Source organism: Cydia pomonella, chromosome 18, assembly GCF_033807575.1.
Source record: "Cydia pomonella isolate Wapato2018A chromosome 18, ilCydPomo1, whole genome shotgun sequence".
Lineage (NCBI taxonomy): Eukaryota > Metazoa > Arthropoda > Insecta > Lepidoptera > Tortricidae > Cydia > Cydia pomonella.
The window spans coordinates 7,558,188-7,579,786 of record NC_084720.1 but is presented as its reverse complement, the minus strand read 5'-3'; the positions used below and the strand labels follow the sequence as shown (position 1 = coordinate 7,579,786).

Genomic DNA, 21,599 nt, shown 5'->3' with positions numbered 1-21,599 from the left:
CCAAATAAAATGGTAAATTTTCCGAAATCTCTATTGTGGGGCTGTAGCCCGGTTGCCCTACCCTAAATCCGGCCCTGTTTCAGCAACTGTATATACCGTAATTGATGCAACGATTGATTATTATTATTGAATTTAATTAGTGTTAGACATATATAAATGGTCTCCCTTGCGGTGTTTTTGTGGTCTGGTTGTGCGGGCCGACGGATAGTGGTGTGATGGTGTCTGCCGGCGCCAGGCACAGCTCCAGAGCTATTAAAAATAATTACCTACACTACAGCCTTAAAAGGATTTAAAGGATATATCATGTACTTACTATTTCCTAATTTTATTTGATCTTAAAATGTTGAAATTTTGTTTGATGTAAAATCTTGAAAATTATACGTATGTATAGTGAGCTTCGAAAATTCATGGATAAATTATGAATGAATTCATTGATAAACTCGCCATGCACTTTTGCGGCTGATGGTACTTATGTAAGTACTTAAATAATGCCAATAAGACTCGTCTGGCAAAAAGGGTAAAGTTTTCAAAATGTTCCAGAATTTACAGAGGAATATGAAAAAACGTTAAACGTCTGAGACATATATAATCCGACTTTATGAAAAAATAACAATATGCCATAAAATAAAATTGCATTGCCTCATTTCCCACTAGGTAAAATTTAAATTATAGTAATAGTGTTTTGGAGAACTGGCCTTGGAACAAGCAGTAATTGTAAAAATGTTAAGGTGCAATAGGCACAGAGAATGGAGATTCTGAAAAGTCGTAGTGTTTTTTTAGGTCACAATACGGTTGCCATAAATTTCATTAGCAATCTGGAGGTCTTTCTCTAGGGATCTCGGCGATTCGAATCTTGAGTTTTTTGACTTTCGCTCGATACAACAAAGTCACGAACAGGTATAAAATGCACTTTAAAAAATTATAATAAACTTTTGCACAAAAACTTTAAAATATGAAAATTATATCTACAAATGAGCAATATTATGCTTGAGGGCACACAGCGATTACTTTTTTTTACTATTATAATACACACAAATTAAAATTCAAAAACATATCTGCGGTCCCGAGCACGCACATCCGTCTCGCTCACGCCTAAGGCCGGCGCCCCACTGCAGCGCACGCTATGTACACGACCCACGTTCCTATACAAAATTTCGTGGGCTTGTCCACGGTTTGTATTAAAACGTGGGCCGTGGATGTAGCGTGCGCAGCAGTGGGGCGCCGGCCTAAGTTCAGTGAGAGGTGAACACGAATCTACTGGGCCTTAATAAAAAAGCTATAAGTTGTGTGCATTGCAAAATGTTAAAGACAAGGTTTCCATTAAGGAATGAAATCGGAAAGCCAGTTCCGATAAGGCCCGGGAAAGCCGATCTTGTCCGATACCGGCTTCCTCTGATAACCGAACACAACTCTTTATCGGGGTTGCAATGACCATCCAAACCATCGCTTTATCTTTGAGTAAATAGGTAATTTCGGTTTACTGTAGAGTGCTATGACAGATAACGATTTTTTTGAGCTTTTTATGCCGGAAAACTGACATTGTACAATTATGATTTTAAGAAAATTATGTCAGTCTCAGTTACAAAAAATCAACATAACACCAACATTTTCTCAAAGGTTAGCTGGAAGAGATCCCTTTTAGGGATAAGTTCGCCTTCGTACATAACATTTTTTTTTGTTTTGTTTTGTCTGTTTTATGTTAACCTGTCTATGTGCAATAAAGTGACATACATACATAACACGTCCTACTTCACCGCAGTTTCAAGTACAAGGTTACCTAACTGACGTCTAACTAAAATATTTTCTTATCCACCTCGTTACGGTACTGATAAGCCAAATGAACTCTTTAAAAATAATATAGGTATGTGCCTCTATGTATGACTTTTGAATAGCTGAAAGGAGTTCTTTGTGACGAATCATAGCTCGATAAAACGAATTTCCTAAGACTTCCCTGGATCGATTTTTCCTGTTTGAAAGCCCCTCAATTGAAGATCACGTAAGATAAGTTTTGATAACACTTTTTTACATTGTATAAAAAAGTACGCTTTTAAATTCAAATATTGTTCGTTTAGTAGTAGATAATACTCGGTCACAATATCTGTGCATCCCCGCGGCATGCGACGCCCATGCGGTCAGGTGCACATATTGCGACCGGGTAGTAAAAGAGTTAACGACAGGCCTATAATAACCTACTTATGGTGGAATAAACCTTTATTCATCTGCTATCATACCTAGCTTAGTAGTTCCAAAATACTTCAAATACTTGTTATCACTTAGTTAAAATATAGCTTGTTTGTAATATTTTCATGGATCCGCTAGGTTGTTATAGTATAGGTACTTAAATAAAGCAAGAATTTTGACTGCTAACGTAGGCGGGACCCTAATTGATTTCGTAATCTTTTTACAATTGCTCATGTCATGTCTAAATTTAGTAAATCCACTTACTTGCAGAATAAATACATTTTATACGAAATGTAATAAATTTTCCAGTTCTTCGTAAAAAATGACGTGGGACCTATTAGATGCGCCAACTCCTGACCTCACACAGGCCTTGCGTTTATCTGAGCCCATTGTGAATATCAGCCAATACCAGGGCCAGCCATATTCACCATATTCAAAATGTAAAAACTGCAGTCGGTAAAAAAGTTAATTAAGGTCAAATCGAACGTTAACGTTAAGCCATTATTCGAACGGTTATCATCAGAAATTAAGGAAGACACAATTCGGAAGTATTTTTTATGTCCTTGTTAACTAGGTAGTTGTTCGAATATTTTATTAGTAATTTTCATAAAAAAATGCTTTTTAAATATAAGTGCATGGCAAGTTTTTTTTTAATAAATCGCTTAATTGATGTCTTAGCTCTCCACTAGAAAGTACATCTATGCCAAGGAGCATCTAGTCTCTGCCATTCTTCTTAATTGCAAAATAAAGGTACCTAGAAATACTTATTAGTATAATTAGCACTTTGTATAGATCGTCCCCACTTCTCCGAAGCATCAGCAGACCACTTCATTTATAGCAATGTTCGTCAAATCTATCTTTGGACGCACGCACAAAGAGCTGCGTTTCAGCCGGCATCAGGCATGAGCATGACATCACGCAGATAAACTCTGACCGTAAGCAAAACAACCTACAACACTATCTTCTTTAATTAGTCACAATATGCACGTATTTTGAAGGTTATGCTATTATATAGTCTTGCCTTATTTACATACGTGTAAATGTCTATTATGATAGGTACATCATTTTAAAATAGAATTTATTTAAATTACGCCTCCATTTTAAGACTTAATGTATTTACAGGTTATAAAATTATTTCATAATAGAATTAACTTGCCACATGTTATTTTTATTAAGATGCGGTAGAAAAGATTAGAGATTTAGTAAGCATGGGGTAATGGGCGAAAATGTATAGCTTATTTTGTTACCGATGTTTATTAACTCGTGAGGCTCAAATGTTAACTGGACCTCCTTATGGGTTGTGTTTTATTTTTTATATTCTTTGATTCATTATGATCTTTATGATCTTTAGTGAAGAAGAAGTTATTTCTTGTTATTTTTCGGTTATAGCGTTGACATGTTGTACACCTTTATATCAAAGCCACTATCTTGAACTTAATCCAAGCTTGTGAACTACAATTACTTTGTGTGTTAGTGTATTGATTATTTTATAACGTGTAGGTGGATTGGATATACAACTTGGTCACATTAATCCATTACATATTTAGGAACTTTTGGATCGATCACATTCTATTAATTATCCTTTCGTTACATACTACTGTTTCCCATAAAGTTAGCCGTTAGTTACCGAAATATGTGACCCGAATTACTCCTTTCTAACTTTAAGGGTGCTTACGTTAAAAGCCTCAAAGTAACATGAAAAACACATGTTTTTCTTCAGGTCAGAGTGTACAGTCAAGTGTTAAAAATATGGATGCACACAAGTTGCGCAAAAATATGTCCTATAACTCTAATGTCGGTGAATTAAGAACGACGTAACTTTGAGTAAGTTGCGTGAACCCATATTTTTACACTTGACTGTAGCTAGTTACGTAATAGTATGATCCAACTCTTACATGATCTTGGATGGCTATATAAAATTTAAAAATCTGATATTGATGCTTAGCTTTTGTTGTCACACTTAATTGGCTGGACCTCATCGTCAACCGGACCAGGTCCAGCTAAAGACCGTGAAGAGGTCGCCAAAAATTATAACCAGCTGAGCGCAGCTATTTACTTAGTGCAATATAATTTTCAAGAGTATGTATGTAATGGAATAGACTAAAACAATGCATACTTATATGATAGGTAGAAGTATAGATAACTTATTAAAAAGTAATTAAATGTCGGGCACAATAAAAATAAACTAACTTATCTATTAAATAAAACTAAATTATGATAGGTATGATTTAACTATGTATGTGTTACACGTGTTGATGCACCACTACAAATACTTATTGCTGCTTAATATTCATGATGCTTCATTTTCTCTGTAATTGCTTCATCTCTTATTTTAAAATTTAAACATACTGCACGCGTAGTTAGTGTAATTAATTACATTATGACTATTGTGCAGAATGGAAATCTAATTCGGCCGAATCGAATATTTAAATCGTGGCTAGGAATAACCCTTACCTTTTCAATGGGACTACCCCTCTAACGCCTGCTGTGTTCTGAACTAATATAGGTATGACACATACATTTAAAATACACATAAGCATTTCCAGCGAGTCATGAAAATTCTTTCCGTAAACGACATTTTAATTTCATAAAGCCAATGTCCCTAATGAGTTAATCAATCATCTATCCACGACTTATTACCTTCAACAATGCCCGAGATTATCCGTAGGCGTTCCGCCATTTTCCACTTCACTGCCGCTCAATAGCAATACTGTGGGTGTGAAAGTTTCACATTGCTAACTCGTTCACAAATTTTATCGGCTTATTTCTAGCATAATTGGACCTAGTGATCTGTAATAACTATATGCAATCGGAGATCACACTTACGCTGGTAATTTCAAGCGATGCACTCGGTATAATCAAAATACAACTGTAGCCCAACTGTTTTCCAAGATGCAATTAACGTAGGTAACAAAATTATACCTAATACAGATTGATGCAACAAGCTTGCTCACTCTCACGTAGGTATATGTTTGCGAATCACTGATATCAATAAAGAATCTGCATCACATTTCGTATTTGAATACACAACGCGAGCACTCGACTGAGACAACGCCGCTTTAAAAACAAAAGAGCATCACAACTATTAGGGAACATAACATGCATTTTCTAGTGGTTTGTGTCGTTGAATTTAGAGGCAGAATCTAAGCCAAAGTGTAAGTAGCTCCCTTCGACTGAGTTCGTTGTAATTTTAAGCCAACATTTTGCTACATGTGAGCTTGTTCGGCTACCGTGACTGACCATGCCGATGTAGTTGGTGGTATTATTAAATGCCTAGTACTATGCCTAAAATATGACTCACTCTAAAACGGCCCGGGGCAACCGACACTTCATTTTCTATGACAGGTGACCGGTGATCACGCGATGCATTCTATAGAAAACTGAAGTGTCTGATGCCTCGGCCCGTACCCGAGCCGTTCTAACCCAACGTGAGTCATCCTTTATACTATTTACATTTTTGTTGGTTAGATCCAGTAGGTAGTAACATTTGAAGGTTATAGATTTCTTCCGGATAGCCGAAGCTATTTATCTCTTCTTACCTCTGTTGGCACATTTATATTTTTGTTGTAAAACGCTAAAATACTTTTCAGATCTAGATGTCTTGTTCGGCATCGCCCACAAAATCGTTTAACATGGCAGGTTAAAAAAATACACTTGTCTCTGTCCACGGCCACGATGACGGCATAAGTAAACTCTTTGACCCTCTGTTTACGTGTTCCTTAACGACACCTCATTTGTTCAAATCGATATAAGACCTAGTCGTATGTTACTGTAAAGCTATACCTACCAAATGTAAAATATATTACTTACTTTGGGGACATGTTACGCTACGCAGATCAACTTAGCCCTAAACTACGCATAGCTTGTACTATGAGTACTAGGCGACGATATATATACTTGTATAGATAAATACATACTTATACCTATACATAGAAAACACCCATGACTCAGGAACAAATATCTGTGTTCATCACACAAATAAATGCCCTTACCGGGATTCGAACCCCGGAACATCAGCTTCATAGGCAGGGTCACTATTACCCACTAGGCCAGACCGGTCGTCTATTATAAATGGTGTAACATTTATATATTAAAAGTGTGTGCGAGTAGGTATGAATCAGAATTATGTCCCATTGATGATTTTTAAAGAACTGATTTCTGTAGGTGTCTAATTGACGCTATTAATGACGACACCTACGTGTTTTTGCCGATTTAACTGTTACTGTATATAGCTATAGTATTCGCGAAGCCTCGCGGTGTTCCTATACATATTTATACTCATTGCTTTGGGTGTCCCAGGCGTGACTGGATTAGCAGTTAGCTCTGTATGATAAGGTCATTTAGACCCTCAGTCATTCATCACACGTCCATCGAAAACACTATTGTAAGTTCATTGTAAGGTAAAGTTTCACCGAATCGCAAATTTGATACGTGAACGTGAGTGTTATTCGGAGATGCTCACAGGTGTTTTGAAATTTTACGACTTCATGCATCAGCAATGTCCATGACGTGACGTCAGAAAGTCGCGGTCGAAAAAGTCAGAATAGCTAGTTATTTATAAGGAAAAGCACGCAATGTTCAGTAGAATTCCCTTGTATTTTTGAGTTCCCTATATGATTGCGGACGGTTTTTGTATGCAAATGCCACCTGGGAATATTCCACACATTTATAATTTAGTAGATTTCACTAAAGTTTACGTCTCACGTATAACTTAATAACGATTAACAAGCATCTCAAGTCTTTGTATGATTAAGTTTAGACAAATGAACTTAATTAGCCCGTCTGGCTGACAATATGCTTGAGAAATATGTTCATTGAGGCTGAGCACTTAATCCATGTCCAAAACGATAACATCAACACTAACTCGAAGAATAGATTAAACTGTTCCATCTTACAACAGTCGCCCACTCGGCGCCAGTTCCTCAATTGAACTGATATATACTGCATTATTGAATTGACCTTAGTCCTTCGTCTTATGAGCATCTCCTCGCTACGGACTATAGGTATAACTACATTTATTTATTCTGAAATTGTCATTCACACATGTTTACCTACTTACTTGAAAAGGTTGATTAACATAACAGAAACTACATCGATTCCATGAATTACATTACGTCAACGCGCGCGCGGAGTCTGAATTGGAAGTGTGCTAGAATGTGGAGGCAAGACATCCTTAAAAGGCTTCAGCGTACTCTTTTACAGAAGCCAAGCGACTGCTTTAAGTCTTGGCCTCGTGAATTTGAGCATGATTTAATCGGCTATCATATTTTCATGTATCGCGTGAGAGCTCGCCGATTGGGGATTGTAAACAAAATTGGCATGGCAATTTAGAGAGATGCGTGACGTGTAAAGTGGTGCAGGCTGCGACCTCAGCGGTTATTCGCGGCGGTGATCTCACCGTGCCCACGTCCTCGCTAAACTCGTTTCTTGTTTACTTGCCGGTGCCGCAACTTAACGTTGGCAACACAGGACGCTCTGTATCAAGGAGGGTTACGTCACCTCCGCGGTCTATATCCAATGAAGGCGATTGTAGGGCGTAAAGGGGACTCAGGGCGACTGTCATGCAGGACTGGACATACAATGTTGGGATGTTAATTTATGATACGGGCACACGGGCAGTCATTATAAAGGCAAATTATATTGCCAGCCGTATATGGTATAACACTCGTAAAGATGTAAATAATTGATTAAACCGCAGCAGTTTAGATTGTTCTAATATTAAGCTAAGAATTGTAAAAAATAGTTTCCCAGGTTGGATATTAACGAGTTATTGAGCTGTCAGTATGTTTGAAACCTTAGCCATAATTGCTTACAACATTAGTGACGCGTAGAGGTCAAATTCATCCAATAACTAATCAAGATTTGATGGATCTAACATGGAATGCGGTTTTAAACTGCACATTTTGTGGCACAATAATGATACAATCTAAAGCAGGAATACCTAATAAGAATATTGCAAAATGTACAAATTGGATCAAAAGTATGCAATTAGTCTTTGAATCATGTAAATACTTTTTGCATTACTACGAGCATTATGATTCGATGAATCACATTTTCCTCATCTTCTGTTTATATCTCGCACATTTTCCAATGCAATCTCTGAATCATTCAGAGACCAATAAACATCTAATAAAGCTTGCGAAAGCTTTACCAGTTGGATTTGCTTGGTTTATGGTTTGATTGTAGATTGCATGGAGCTTACAGACAGGTAGGCCATATGGTCGTCGACCTTGCGGCGGCGACGGGCGAGCTGTTCCTACACCCACACTGAGCTGCCGAATCATAAACATCTTTCCGATTGTTCCGCCACACCGGTGGCAACTAACACATCTTGTCTGCAACTCTATATGGAAAATTCGTTTCTCTAGACAGCTTGTATAGCATTACTAAACCGTCTTTATCTCTTTTGAAAGCTTTTTATTGGTACTGCAACCCGAAAATCCCGTTATGCATATTATTGATTCAGTTGTCAGTTCGTCGAATAGTTACTATTACTAAAGTAGTTTTTGGCATGTTACAGTTGCGTCTACACTGAAAAAAATAGATAGCCGAACTGGTTTTGTAACTTTACTAAATAACTAAACTACGGTTATAAGAAAATAAACTTTGCATAAATTTACAAACTTATTTTGTAGTGTATACCCAGTACCTGAATACTGATAGCCAAACACGGTTTTGTAACATATAACACATAGTTCGCAAGTCCCAATTTTTGTGTAAACAGTAACCAAAATTTTGTTACAGTTATGCAAACATTTCTTTCAGTGTAAATAAATTTCAGTAGGTGGTTCAAATTTCAAGTAAGCATTTTTTGTCCGCAAGGCTATGATTCCAAATACATTGAATGCACAGTATTGCTGTGTAGTATTGCAGTATTGGTATTGGGTATATTTTTATTATAATGTATTATATGTTATAAACTAATAAAAAATATACTAATGTTTTATCGTTTGTGATAAAATTGAATTTCAAACCCTAATAACGGCGAAATCTATACCGCTATTTCGCCTGTCCCACGACTTCGACGTCACCCATATAATATGCGGTTTGGCTCGGGAAAAAATCATAAGTTTGGATACTTTCGATGTAAGCAACGTATTATCAAATACCCGCGCGACATTATTTTTGAGACATTAAAAAAAGTAGACTACTGCCTCGTACAGTATATCCTTTGTAAAACCCTTCCTAAAACGATGATTATAAATTTAATTTACTAAAAATAGAAATTGCCGTACAAATGTCGAAATACACCCTTTTCAAAAATTGACCCAAGTACCTCGTCATTTCACTAAGTTCATAACTAACTATAGATAATATAACTCGGTGGCCCTATAACACGATGGAATTATTTACACACTTAAACATAAAGTTTCGAATTGATAAAATCGATGGAGCTATTTTTGGTGCTATGACATTAAGTGTATTTAATGAATATGAAAGAATTTTAACCAGATGTACAGTCAGCGTCAAATACTTCGTAGCAGTCAAAGTAGCCAAATAGTTCGGTACACCATACATTTAGTACGGTGTACCGAACTATTTGGCCACTTTGACTGCTACGAAGTAATTGACGCTGACTGTACCTGATACCTGACGACCTTAGCAGATCAAGAGCTGAAATACTTATAATAGAAGTTTAAAGGCAAAACGTAGTTTTATTTGGAAGCAAATAAATTTGATTCATATTGCCTCGAGTTCTGTATAGTGGTGCCCAGCTAATGCATAATATAAAAAAAAATTAGCTGCCCACTTCACGCTGCGTAGCGTAGCATAGTTATCTCTCTCTCTATCACGCTTTCATATTAGTGCGACAGAGACATTTGCGTTTCATTCGCTACCGAGCGTTAACGATTGGCATCTTGTCTACGCGCCCAGTCATTGGAAATTTCTTCAATCGTGCAACTTAGGTTCATTTCACAGACAGGACTTTCTCGCTATGATATGCCGAAGATATGATAATGTAATTGCACTAGGAGTAAATAACTCCTCGCGTTTACAACACTGGCCTTATGTAACCCAGGGCCTTCGAGCTTACATTCAGTCGGCGCCGCTCCGTTTTTGGCGGACAACTTTCAACCGCGGCCCGCAACGGGGTCGGACTTTTTGTTTACCATATAGGTACGCTGCGGATTCCTTGATACGATCTTAAATATTGATATACTGGACATTATTTTCGTACAAATTTCTTAACTGGTAATCTGTATTTTCCTTCGTTATTCCTGTCGGTAACTTTGAATATATTGAAAAGTTTTTAACTGATCAGTTTCTAATTAGTATCTGGTCTGGTCATATTCATAGCAACGTTGAGTTTAAAATCCGGTAGAGGTAATTAGAGCTCTAATGAACAATAAGAGTTAATAACGTTTACATTATATGGACCTTAATTGCTTTGTACGTATGTACACTCGACGTCAAAGATATATTTACACTTTTCCACCTTACTCCTATGTACTAAGGCGAATAATGGAAATATATCTTTGAGTACCTGCCTATTACTTTTAATTAATATATAAAAAAGTATAAGCTTACCAATCACTACTTGCTGTTTACAATCGTAAGTTACAGTGCTAAACTTCCGTACCTACTAATTAAGTAGGCACCATTTGTTTTTACATAGGTATAGTTTTTCCAAAGCAAGCTATGTGAACTCATTAAGTCGACACTTGAGTGTCTTCTTAATGTAATGTCCCAACACAAATCTCAATTATATCGTAAATGTCATCTGATGCAAGCACATCTGTATGCTGATTCAGACGATGCTCAGACTTAGCCCGGGCTAAATCGGGCCTTGTTGAGTAACTGGTGAGTAAGGGAGCTTGACTAAGATGTTTTGAAACGCGATTGGTCGATAAGGACTTCCATATTTTGAAGTCTGAAGAAATAATTTTGTTTCTAATTATTTATAGTCGTGTTGACCGACTATTAAAGACTATTAATTCTGCGAAAAATTGATCGCTTTTTATTTCACTCACATTTAAATTAATACTGATATGGACGATACAAAATAAACCATCAAAATTTCATTAAGGATCGAAAACTATGCCTATATTTAAGAATAAGCAAGTTCTTGCCAGATTTGTGAACTAAAAAGAAAAAAATAAAACAGTTCCTCTACCAACAAAAGTCAAATAAATAAAATACATTTAAATTCATCATTATAAAGTCATTATCATATCAATCTTCACCGTCAGCTTATGTCTAGGCTTGAGTCATCTAGAGGCCCTAGTAAATGTGCTCCAAATACTTTAAACTGTAGCACTTTAAACTGTAAACTTGGTTGCTATTATGTTGTCATAACTAGATGATGAGATGCAATCGACCTTTCCGGACGTTACGAGCACAATAACGAACACAGCGCCGACTATTGTATGCTGTCGCTTACTAATCCATCGAGTGCAGTGCTTTCACTTTTGTGTATATGTTAGGCGAAAACAATGTGCATACAAATCATGTATGTTAAGGTATAACAGTGAGATAATCCATGACATCATCAATGGCAGCTATGTTGCATCGATAAATAGATACTGTGTGGATTTCCGTTACCTAAGCTACGGCTTCAGAGCCTAAGTGTCCGCTTTAGACTTTCCTCCTCCACTACCCACGATTCTCGACATCCTCTTTAGGCTTTAGGATGACCATCAATTGGCATATTTGTCATCTTTCGCTCTTATATTATTGTCGTCGCAAGGACCTTCTAATAGGGTTGTTTCCAATTTTTTGAAACGCTTGTACAGTCAGCATCAAAAGTAGTATCATTCTGTAACAGCTTAACAAAAAGTGATGTCTTTAATATAAAACAACTAAGACTGTAAAAGATATACTTTTGAGCGCGAATTTTAGAAATTTATTTATATTTCCAAAAGTTATCCGGAATGTCAGATTCTTTTGGCGCGTTGTTTCATCCGCTACTTTTGATGCTGACTGTATTACATTGTACATTAACTAAAAGTTGCCCTAAAATTCAACTTTTATACTAATAACCGGCCAAGAGCATGTCGGGCCACGCTCAGTGTAGGGTTCCGTAGTTACTCGTCCGTCACAATAAGCTAAACTGGAGCTTAAAGTATAGTAAATTGTTAACCAAGGGATGAAACGGTACCTTTCACCTGAGTTAAACAAATAGGCAAATTTGCATAATCAGTACCTAATTAAAATAAGTCCCCTTTTTTGCGATAACTCAAAAACAGCTAAACTGATCATGTCCGCTATAGTTTTCATTTAATGTCTTTCTTAAGCTCTACTTCCACGATTTTTTTCATATTTTTTGGACCTATGGTTCAAAAGTTAGAGGGGGGGGGGACACATTTTTTTTTTTCTTTCGGAGCGATTATCTCCGAATATATTCACTTTATCAAAAAATGTTTCTTGAAAACCCCTATTAGTTTTGAAAGACCTTTCCAACGATACCCCACACTCTAGGGTTGAAGCGAAAAAAAAATTTCACCCCCACTTTACGTGTAGGGGAGGTACCCTAAAAAAAATTACATTTTTAGATTTTATTGTACGACTTTGTCGGCTTTATTGATTTATATATCCATGCCAAATTTCAGCTTTCTAGCACTAACGACCACGGAGCAAAGCCTCGGACAGACAGACAGACAGACAGACGGACATGGCGAAACTATAAGGGTTCCGTTTTATGCCATTTGGCTACGGAACCCTAAAAACGGCTTTAAATATGTTAAATTAAATAAATAAATAAATATTATAGGACATTATTACACAAATTGACTAAGTTCCCCACAGTAAGCTCAATAAGGCTTGTGTTGAGGGTACTTAGACAACGATATATATAATATATAAATATTTATAAATACTTAAATACATAGAAAACATCCATGACTCAGGAACAAATATCCATTGCTCATCACACGAATAAATGCCCTTACCAGGATTTGAACCCGGGACCATCGGCTTCATAGGCAGGGTCACTACCCACTAGGCCAGACCGGTCGTCGTAAATTAACATGATATATTTTGACAGATGCTTTCGCGCCCAAAACGCTCTTTGAAAATTGTGTGACGTCATAGTTTACTGTTTGACACATAACTTCATATACACGTAGAAGATACGAACTGTCAACTGACATTTGTTGTTTATCGCCTAACTGTCAACAGTGTCAATCCGAGAGTTGTGACGTCATCAGAATCTTCAATGACGTTTCGAGTTTGGTCACGTGACGTGTGCCAAAAGATATTTTAAATTCAATATTTACAAAAATATGGTCATTACAGGTCCCCTAAAAGTAGTTTAACATGTTCTTATAATCCAAAGGAATTTATTGGGATACAATTCTGCCCTAGGATTTGTAGATGGAAACAACCCTATATTACCTACGCTCCCTTTAGTAGCAGTCGATTTTGAATGACACTTAGAGGTACCTACCATATATTTCTAATTGCTAACAGATGTCGCCCGCTTCGCTATCATAAAAGGGTGTTTTGTTGGATTCGCGGAATTCGCCTGGCTAATAATTATTGTGGTTGCGGTAAAGAGACACATGCAGCTTTACATACGTAATTCGGAAGCAAGATAATTATGCAGAACGTTTCAACCTATGTTTATTACCACTAGAATTCAACCCTTCGCTGACAAAATATAGTTTCTAACCAATAATTATGACAGGTGCGGTAGAGTTCTGCGTAACTAGGGTAGCGTACGTATTCATTTAATAAGGTAATAAAAGTGGGAAATGTACGAAGAGTTTATGATGTCTGAAAACTAACGTAGCTTACTAACGTAACGTAACGTCACAAGAGAGGTATGGGCATTGTGAATGTCATCTCACTTTGTGTGGTAGGGCACAGCACAGCGGATGTCATTCCAGATCTAGAGCAGAGCCCAACTGGGGAAGTACCTCCACCTTACAGAAAATCGCAGCCAAATAACACTAGACCCTACTCATAGTGTTGTGTTCCTGTCGGTAAGTAAGGTTGCCAGAGCTCAACGAGGGGGGGAGGGGGTTAGGGTCGGCAACGCGCATGTAACTCCTCTGGTGTTGCAGGCGTACATAGGCTACGGATACTGCTTACCATCAGGCGGGCCGTATGCTTTCTTTGCCACCAACGTAGTATAAAAAAAAACTAAGAAAAATTGAGGTGCCTAACTATTAGGTAGCTCAAAACGAGGAATAACCACCGAAAAACATGTACATAAATTTAAACATTAGACAAATAGATTTGACGTAAGATTCTACGAATAAAGTTAAACGAATTCCAGCAAACAAGGTCATTAAAACTACCATTAACTTCAACATATAAAGATTCAGCGGTTTTCCCGTCGAAATTAGATCATAGTCTAATATTTCAAACATGAAGATTTAAAAAAAAATGATCCGAGTATCATTGAATAACGACCCTGTGTTACGAGTAACGACCCTGATAAAACATGACTCTCAGTCAGTACCAATTAAATAAGGAGAGAAGTGTCAAGAAATAAATACACTTCATTATAAGCTTCAGACCGGTCAGGGCCACATTCGAAGAACCCTCATTGCCACTGATTCATTATTGTCTCATTCACAGTTATTTTCATCGCTTGTTTCAGACACATAAAGCATATAAGTTATTGCTGATTTGTAATGAGTTTCTCTCGGAATGTTGTGACCTAATTCAGTAAAGATTTTACTTAAATACTAATTGGATACGTATTAATACTAGGTTACATATACTACGGTAGGTATTAAAAATATGAAGGATTTTTACGAACAAAGTTAAACGATGATTTGACAATAACATTAATCTCAGTGCATCATACTTGCGCACTGGGTACGAGATGCACTGATGCTGATAGTAAATCGATGACGTATTTTTCAAATTGTATCGGATACCATGTATTTTGTTGATGTTTGTTGATAATGATTATCACATCATAGATTAATAATTGTAGTACTCGTAACTTATATTACATAATCCAATCAAACACCTGAAATAATCTGATAAAGTTATCAATGGACACGGCCGGCAGCTTCGCCCAATAACTGCTGTTATCTAAATCCGAGCCGCAACCGTGACACCACTAATTCGCAACCGATCCCTTTCAGTATTTAGCCTACCTTTACCACTGGTACAGTTTTCAGTACAGATGTGACTAAAATTGAAAAACTCAAGAATTTATTTCAAACAGTTGACTACGACGATGAAATTAATTAAATAATTCTAATATTAAGACACCTAATTATCTTTGGCTGTTAAATTAATCTTAAGCAGTGCGAAATTACTTATGCCATTTTGGAGGAAAGGATTAAAAAAGAAATGCTCGAAGTAACGAGGTAAATTATGAAAGCCTTTCCCCCTTGGCGTGTTTCTTATTAAATAGGTAGCTCTATGTAGTTTACCGTGTAGACCCCTGTAAGTATATTGGGAATGAATATTTTTATTTTTATTATTTATTATGTTACGTCAATTTTAAATAAATAAATGTAATAGATTTAGATAGGTATACCTCATCGTCGAGTTAAATTGATGTCCTCACGACACGACGATCAAGGCACGCACCGAATGGTCAGGTTCAATATTGATCGCATTACGCCCTGGATTTAGGGCATGATGGGGCGAGATGTGTTGCCCCACCATCACTAGGCGACACTGAAATAGACCAAACGGTCAATCTAACTACCACTTTGATTGTAATTAAGTACATATACGTATATGGTACGTATATTTTTCGGTACTAACCTAACTGTTAGAAAAGTGACACCAAGTCCACAAGTTCCCCGCCGTGTCTTCTTAACGTCTATACTTTTTAGGTAGGTACTTTCTATTATTATTATCATTCATTATTTACATTATTAGCAGACATAGGTGAAGCACAGTTTTTATCGCTAAGACAACAATAACATTATCTTCATATTGCATTGACGGTTCTATCGATACATATGAAAGTTCCGACCTGTCACATAAATAATTCAGTTACCTATTCGCGTGCCAATAAAATATGTATCGATTGTTACACGTTGTCTTTTTTAATTTCGCTATAGGAAAAGTCGGTAATTTAAATGGTCTTAGTAGTATGAATCAGATGATCTGTTTCTACTTAGGTTCAAGGGTCCAAGTTTCCTTTTTTGCCATAGGTACCTACATTTTGTGTTATAACCTTCTTTATTCATATGAATCACCAAGTTATAGGTAATGACAATATAAATAAAATCGAAATGACTACAATCTCCAGCAGCAGACGTAGCTTTCCTTGCTTCGCGGTTGACTCACACTTATATCGGGACGGGCCCTCACCCACTCCCCAAGCAGCTTAAAGTGCAATAACGTCTGTGCTTGAAATAAATTAGCCTCGATCCTGAAGAAAGTTGCATTCATTCTGCATATCAACATTATGCATTCAAGAATCTCAATATAATTACACGGTCCCGTTTTTAAGCGTCAAATAAAACGATGGTCTTTAAGTATTATAGTACCTGGGCGACCGAGTTTTGCTCGGTTATAACTATTTATTGTAATATGGTGGTGTATAGGTGATAATCTTAACTATATTTTTTTACTAAATTAAACTTGTCTAAAACAATAAAAATTAAAAAATTATATATAAACTTGAACATATAAAAAAAAACAAAAGTTAGTCACCGGGCGAGATTCGAACCCGTAACACTCGTTCCTAGCCGTCCGCGTCTTAACCCGCTGGACCAGACGGACAGTGGCCGGTTACACGAAATTAGCGACCATATTCTGCGTCGAAAGAAACATGCATGAAAACTCGAAAACACGCGTTTCCCCAAACATAAGACTAATCTAGATCGATTGTATACCCCCAAAAACCCCCATATACCAAATTTCAGCGAAATCGTTAGAGCCGTTTCCGAGATCCCGAAAATATATATATTTATATATATACAAGAATTGCTCGTTTAAAGGTATAAGATATGTCCTATATTATATTTGAGAATATTTGCGTCTTGACTGCCCGCTAATAAGATATTGGATTGATGTCACGAGAGGGAGGGACAAGTAGCCCAAAAGTATTTGTCTATGAATCCATAGTGTTGGTCCGAAATAAACATTTTTTTTATAAATACTTATCACGGTGAAAGAAAATGCGATGTGGTGGTTGGATTGGGTACTTCCACAGAGCTCATCTTTATTGTTAAAGGAAATAAGAGCGTGTGAAGATGAAGATCTTTTTGGCAACCTCCATCGCTTCGTTAGATCGCCTTGTTGATGTATTAACATCGGAATATGGTAGGTTGTATGTATGTATGTATGTATGTATGTATGTATGTATGTATGTATGCTCATTCCTACCTACATAGCATATATTTTTGAAATGAACGACTCAAAATAACAGATAATAATGAACTACATATATAGGTGGTTCTTAGATTAGTTACGTATGTAAATTTTTATTTACGGGACGATCATTTAATAATATACCTATTATTAAATCGACCTACTTACGAGTATACAAATACGAGAGTTTTTGTCCTACAACGGTCTTCCTAGCAACAATTAATTTTGCGTGAGTACAGTCATGTCTGAATATATTGATACGAACGAAGTGTCAAAATAATGTAAATATACGACCTTATTGCCCATATATTCAGGTGTATACATATTTTTGGCACTTTGTCGTCCGTAACTATATTTTCAGAATCAGACGTGACCGTATTATAGATAGTGTCATTCATGAAGACGCGTGCCTTGACTCGTATTGTCATATATGTTATTAAAGGTTAAATTTGACAAATCTGCGCGTCTTCTTGAATGACACGAACTTATAGACGACGATATAATATATATTTAAATATTTATAAATACATAGAAATAATACATAACTCAGAAATAAATATTCGCTTTAATCACATAAAGAAGTAACCTTAACGGGACTCGAGAACCTCCAACTTCGTAGGCAGGGTTACTACAGACTAGGCTAACGCAAAATAGTATGGTAACGAAACGGAAATAACTTGAGTTTTACTCTGTGGCTTTAAAGCCGCAAGCAAATGATGAATCATAAAATGCATAATTATTTTTAACCCTGACCTACTGCTTTTCTTTTCACTAAATGCAAAAGGTTTTATTGTGTTGCTTTACTAGTCTCTTCTAAGCGTAATAGTACTTACCTATCTTAAAAAGTTCTTAAGCATCGTCTTACCTTACAAGGAATATAGGGGTTCAAATTTTCCTTCCCCAGAGGGATGGCATTATTTATGTAGCCAGTGTTGCCAGGCGACGGCAATAGGTCACGCGGTCGTTGCTATTAGGACGTTCATCACTAGGACAGCTAACCAACTGAATTACACTGTTAACAGATCCCTGCGTTACAAAACTGTTGGTTACTGTTTGGATGTCATCATTTGCTACGTTTTAATGGTAACAACTCTTAAAGATTTTAATTAAAGGCTACGAGGTACGTTCGTATCATATAAATACATATATTGAAGATCACTTCTTATAGTTAGCTAGTAGTAGTAGTACTTAATTATTACTGGACGATTATTTGAAGTTCAGATTAATTAAGCGTTTCGTGACCTCGTCTGGCCTATTTTATTTAAAAGCTATACTCGCTTAAAAATACATAAGTGGGACAGTAATCGAATACACGGTTCGACAGTAGTTTGGATAGCCTGAATATGTCTAGGAACGTGCTATACGTAGTTAACATAGTTAGTTTGAACTCGATTTTCAGGCATAGCCCGGAGCGCGGCATACGGCAGTGCGCGGCTTGCCTCCCGTCTGCAGACACGGCAACGCGATAAAACGTTTTCAAATTTATTCCTAATCGTAATAAATCTTTTGAAGCACATGTCGCGTGAGATTTATAAGTGAAAGTGAAATTACGTAGCTTTATTTTAACCGGAAATCGTTTTGAAATAAACTTTCGGTTCAAAGATGACAGTTGCAAAGTTATCGGGTTGGCTGTACTTGAGAGTTTGTTATTGCTGGTGCGTTTCGTACTCGTAAGAGCGGCCGGAGGCGAGGCGAGCGCGATGGACGCGTGCGATGGCCGAACCGCTCACGCTGCCGCCTCTGCCGTCGCCCCGACGTTTCCATATCTCACTGCATCCTTACCGTGTCAAAAGGTGTGACGTTGAACATTATTTAATACGAGAAAATGTTCATATGTTTAAAAAGCAATCATTTAAGTTGCTTTTTCATGATTAATTATTTGAATTTTCAGGCGTCACCGCTGCCCACACAACGATGTCCCGGAGCCATTGTTCGATGTGGCGCACACGACGAGCGTGGTCTCCGCGTACAAGCAAGACTACGACGAGAAGCACATCAGCCGCACTACGGCCGTCCACCACGAGGACCATCTTCGCCTCGAAGGCGATTTCCAGAAGCCCGAGCGCCCCGAATGGCACCCCGCCGAACGACCCAAACCCACCAAACCAGAGGATAATCTTAGACCCGAGGGCGATTTTGAGAAGAGGCGTCCGGAAGAATGGCGCCCCGGCGACAGAGCTCCCGTGAAACGTCCAGAAGATAACCTCAAACCAGAAGGTGATTTCGAAAGGAGGCGCCCCGAGGAGTGGCGTCCAGGTGACAGAGCACCTGTTCGACGTCCCGAGGACAACCTTAAGCCCGAAGGAGACTTTGAGAAACGCCGTCCAGATGAATGGCAACCGGGAGACCGTGCTCCCATCCGCAAGCCTCAAGACAACCTTCGTCCAGAAGGTGACTTTGAAAAACGTCGCCCAGAGGAATGGAAACCCGGCGACCGAGCCCCTGTTCGTCGTCCTGATGACAACTTGAGACCCGAAGGCGACTTTACCACTCCTGAAAAAGAACAATGGCGTCCGGCGGAAAGGCAGACACCTAAAAAACCAGAAGACAATTTGCGGCCTGAGGGCGAGTTCACGTCTCCCGAGAAACAGCCCTGGCAACCTGCCGACAGGCAAAAACCCAAAAAGCCAGAAGACAACCTGAGACCAGAGGGTGACTTTGAAAAACGACGACCTGAAGAGTGGCGCCCGGGAGATAGGGCACCAGTACATAAACCCGAGGATAATTTAAGACCTGAGGGAGAATTCACTTCGCCCGAGAAAGAAACTTGGCGTCCAGCTGAGAGGCAAAAGCCCAAGAAACCAGAAGACAACTTGAAGCCTGAAGGTGACTTTGAAAAACGCAAACCCGAAGAATGGCAGCCAGGTGACAGAGCTCCGGTGCGAAGACCAGAGGACAATCTCAGGCCTGAAGGAGATTTCGAAAAACGCCGACCGGAAGACTGGCAGCCAGCAGATCGCCAAAAACCCAAGAAACCTCAAGACAACCTGAGACCCGAAGGTGATTTTGAAACACAGAAGCCTGACGAATGGCGCCCCGCTGAACGTCGTGAACCAACTAAGCCTAAAGATAATCTCAAACCTGAAGGTGATTTCGAAAAACCGAAACATGATGAGTGGCGGCCGGCTGAAAGGCAGACTCCTAAGAAACCGCAAGACAATCTCAGACCTGAAGGTGATTTCGAAAAGAGAAGACCTGAAGAATGGCAACCAGGTGACAGAGCACCTGTGCGAAAGCCAGAGGATAATTTGAGGCCTGAAGGAGATTTTGAAAAACGCCGACCAGAAGATTGGCAGCCAGCTGATAGACAGAAACCTAAAAAACCCCAAGATAACTTGAGACCCGAAGGCGATTTCGAAACCCAAAAGCCCGATGAATGGCGCCCCGCTGAACGACGTGAGCCAACTAAACCGAAAGATAATCTAAAGCCAGAGGGTGATTTTGAAAAACCTAAACACGACGAGTGGCGTCCAGCTGAAAGGCAGACTCTTAAGAAGCCTCAAGATAATCTCAGACCGGAAGGAGATTTTGAAACCCAAAAACCAGATCAATGGCGTCCAGCGGAACGTAGAGAGCCTACGAAACCCAAGGACAACCTCAAACCAGAAGGAGAGTTCGAGCAGCCGAAGCATGATGAGTGGCGCCCAGCAGAGAGGCAGACCCCTAAAAAGCCTCAAGATAATCTGAAGCCTGAAGGAGACTTTGCTCAACGTCAGCCTGAAGAGTGGCGTCCGGGTGACAGAGCTCCAGTGCGCCGTCCCGAAGACAATCTTAAGCCCGAAGGAGAATTCACTTCTCCTGAAAAAGAACCTTGGAGACCGGCAGAAATACAGAAACCCAAGAAACCAGAAGATAATCTGAAACCTGAAGGAGAATTCACATCTCCTAAAAAAGATGAATGGAGACCGGCTGAGAAAGCTGTAGTAAAGAAGCCAGAAGACAACTTACGACCAGAAGGAGACTTTACCAAGAGAACAACAGACTACACGGTTGTCACTGGTGAGAGGGCTGAAATAATTCGCCGCACCGATAACATCATTACGGAAGGAGAGTTCACAGGTAAATACATTTTTTTAATACTACGTCGGTGGCAAACAAGCATACGGCACGCCTGATGGTAAGCAGTCTCCGTAGCCTATGTACGCCTGCAACTCCCGAGGAGTTACATGCGCGTTGCCGAC

General features: G+C 38.4%; 1 protein-coding gene across 2 annotated transcripts in view; it reads left to right on the top strand.

Annotated features, from left to right (window-relative positions):
• Positions 1-21,599, top strand: part of LOC133527386 (titin) — a 50,126-nt gene that overhangs the window by 19,762 nt on the left and 8,765 nt on the right. The window contains exons 3-4 of one of the 2 annotated variants that reach the window (XM_061864351.1): positions 19,310-20,283; positions 20,371-21,477. In XM_061864351.1, the coding sequence (XP_061720335.1) occupies positions 19,310-20,283; positions 20,371-21,477 (2,081 nt within the window). Of the gene's footprint in view, positions 1-19,309; positions 21,478-21,599 lie in introns of both variants that reach the window. The other variant, XM_061864350.1, reaches the window with a different exon arrangement.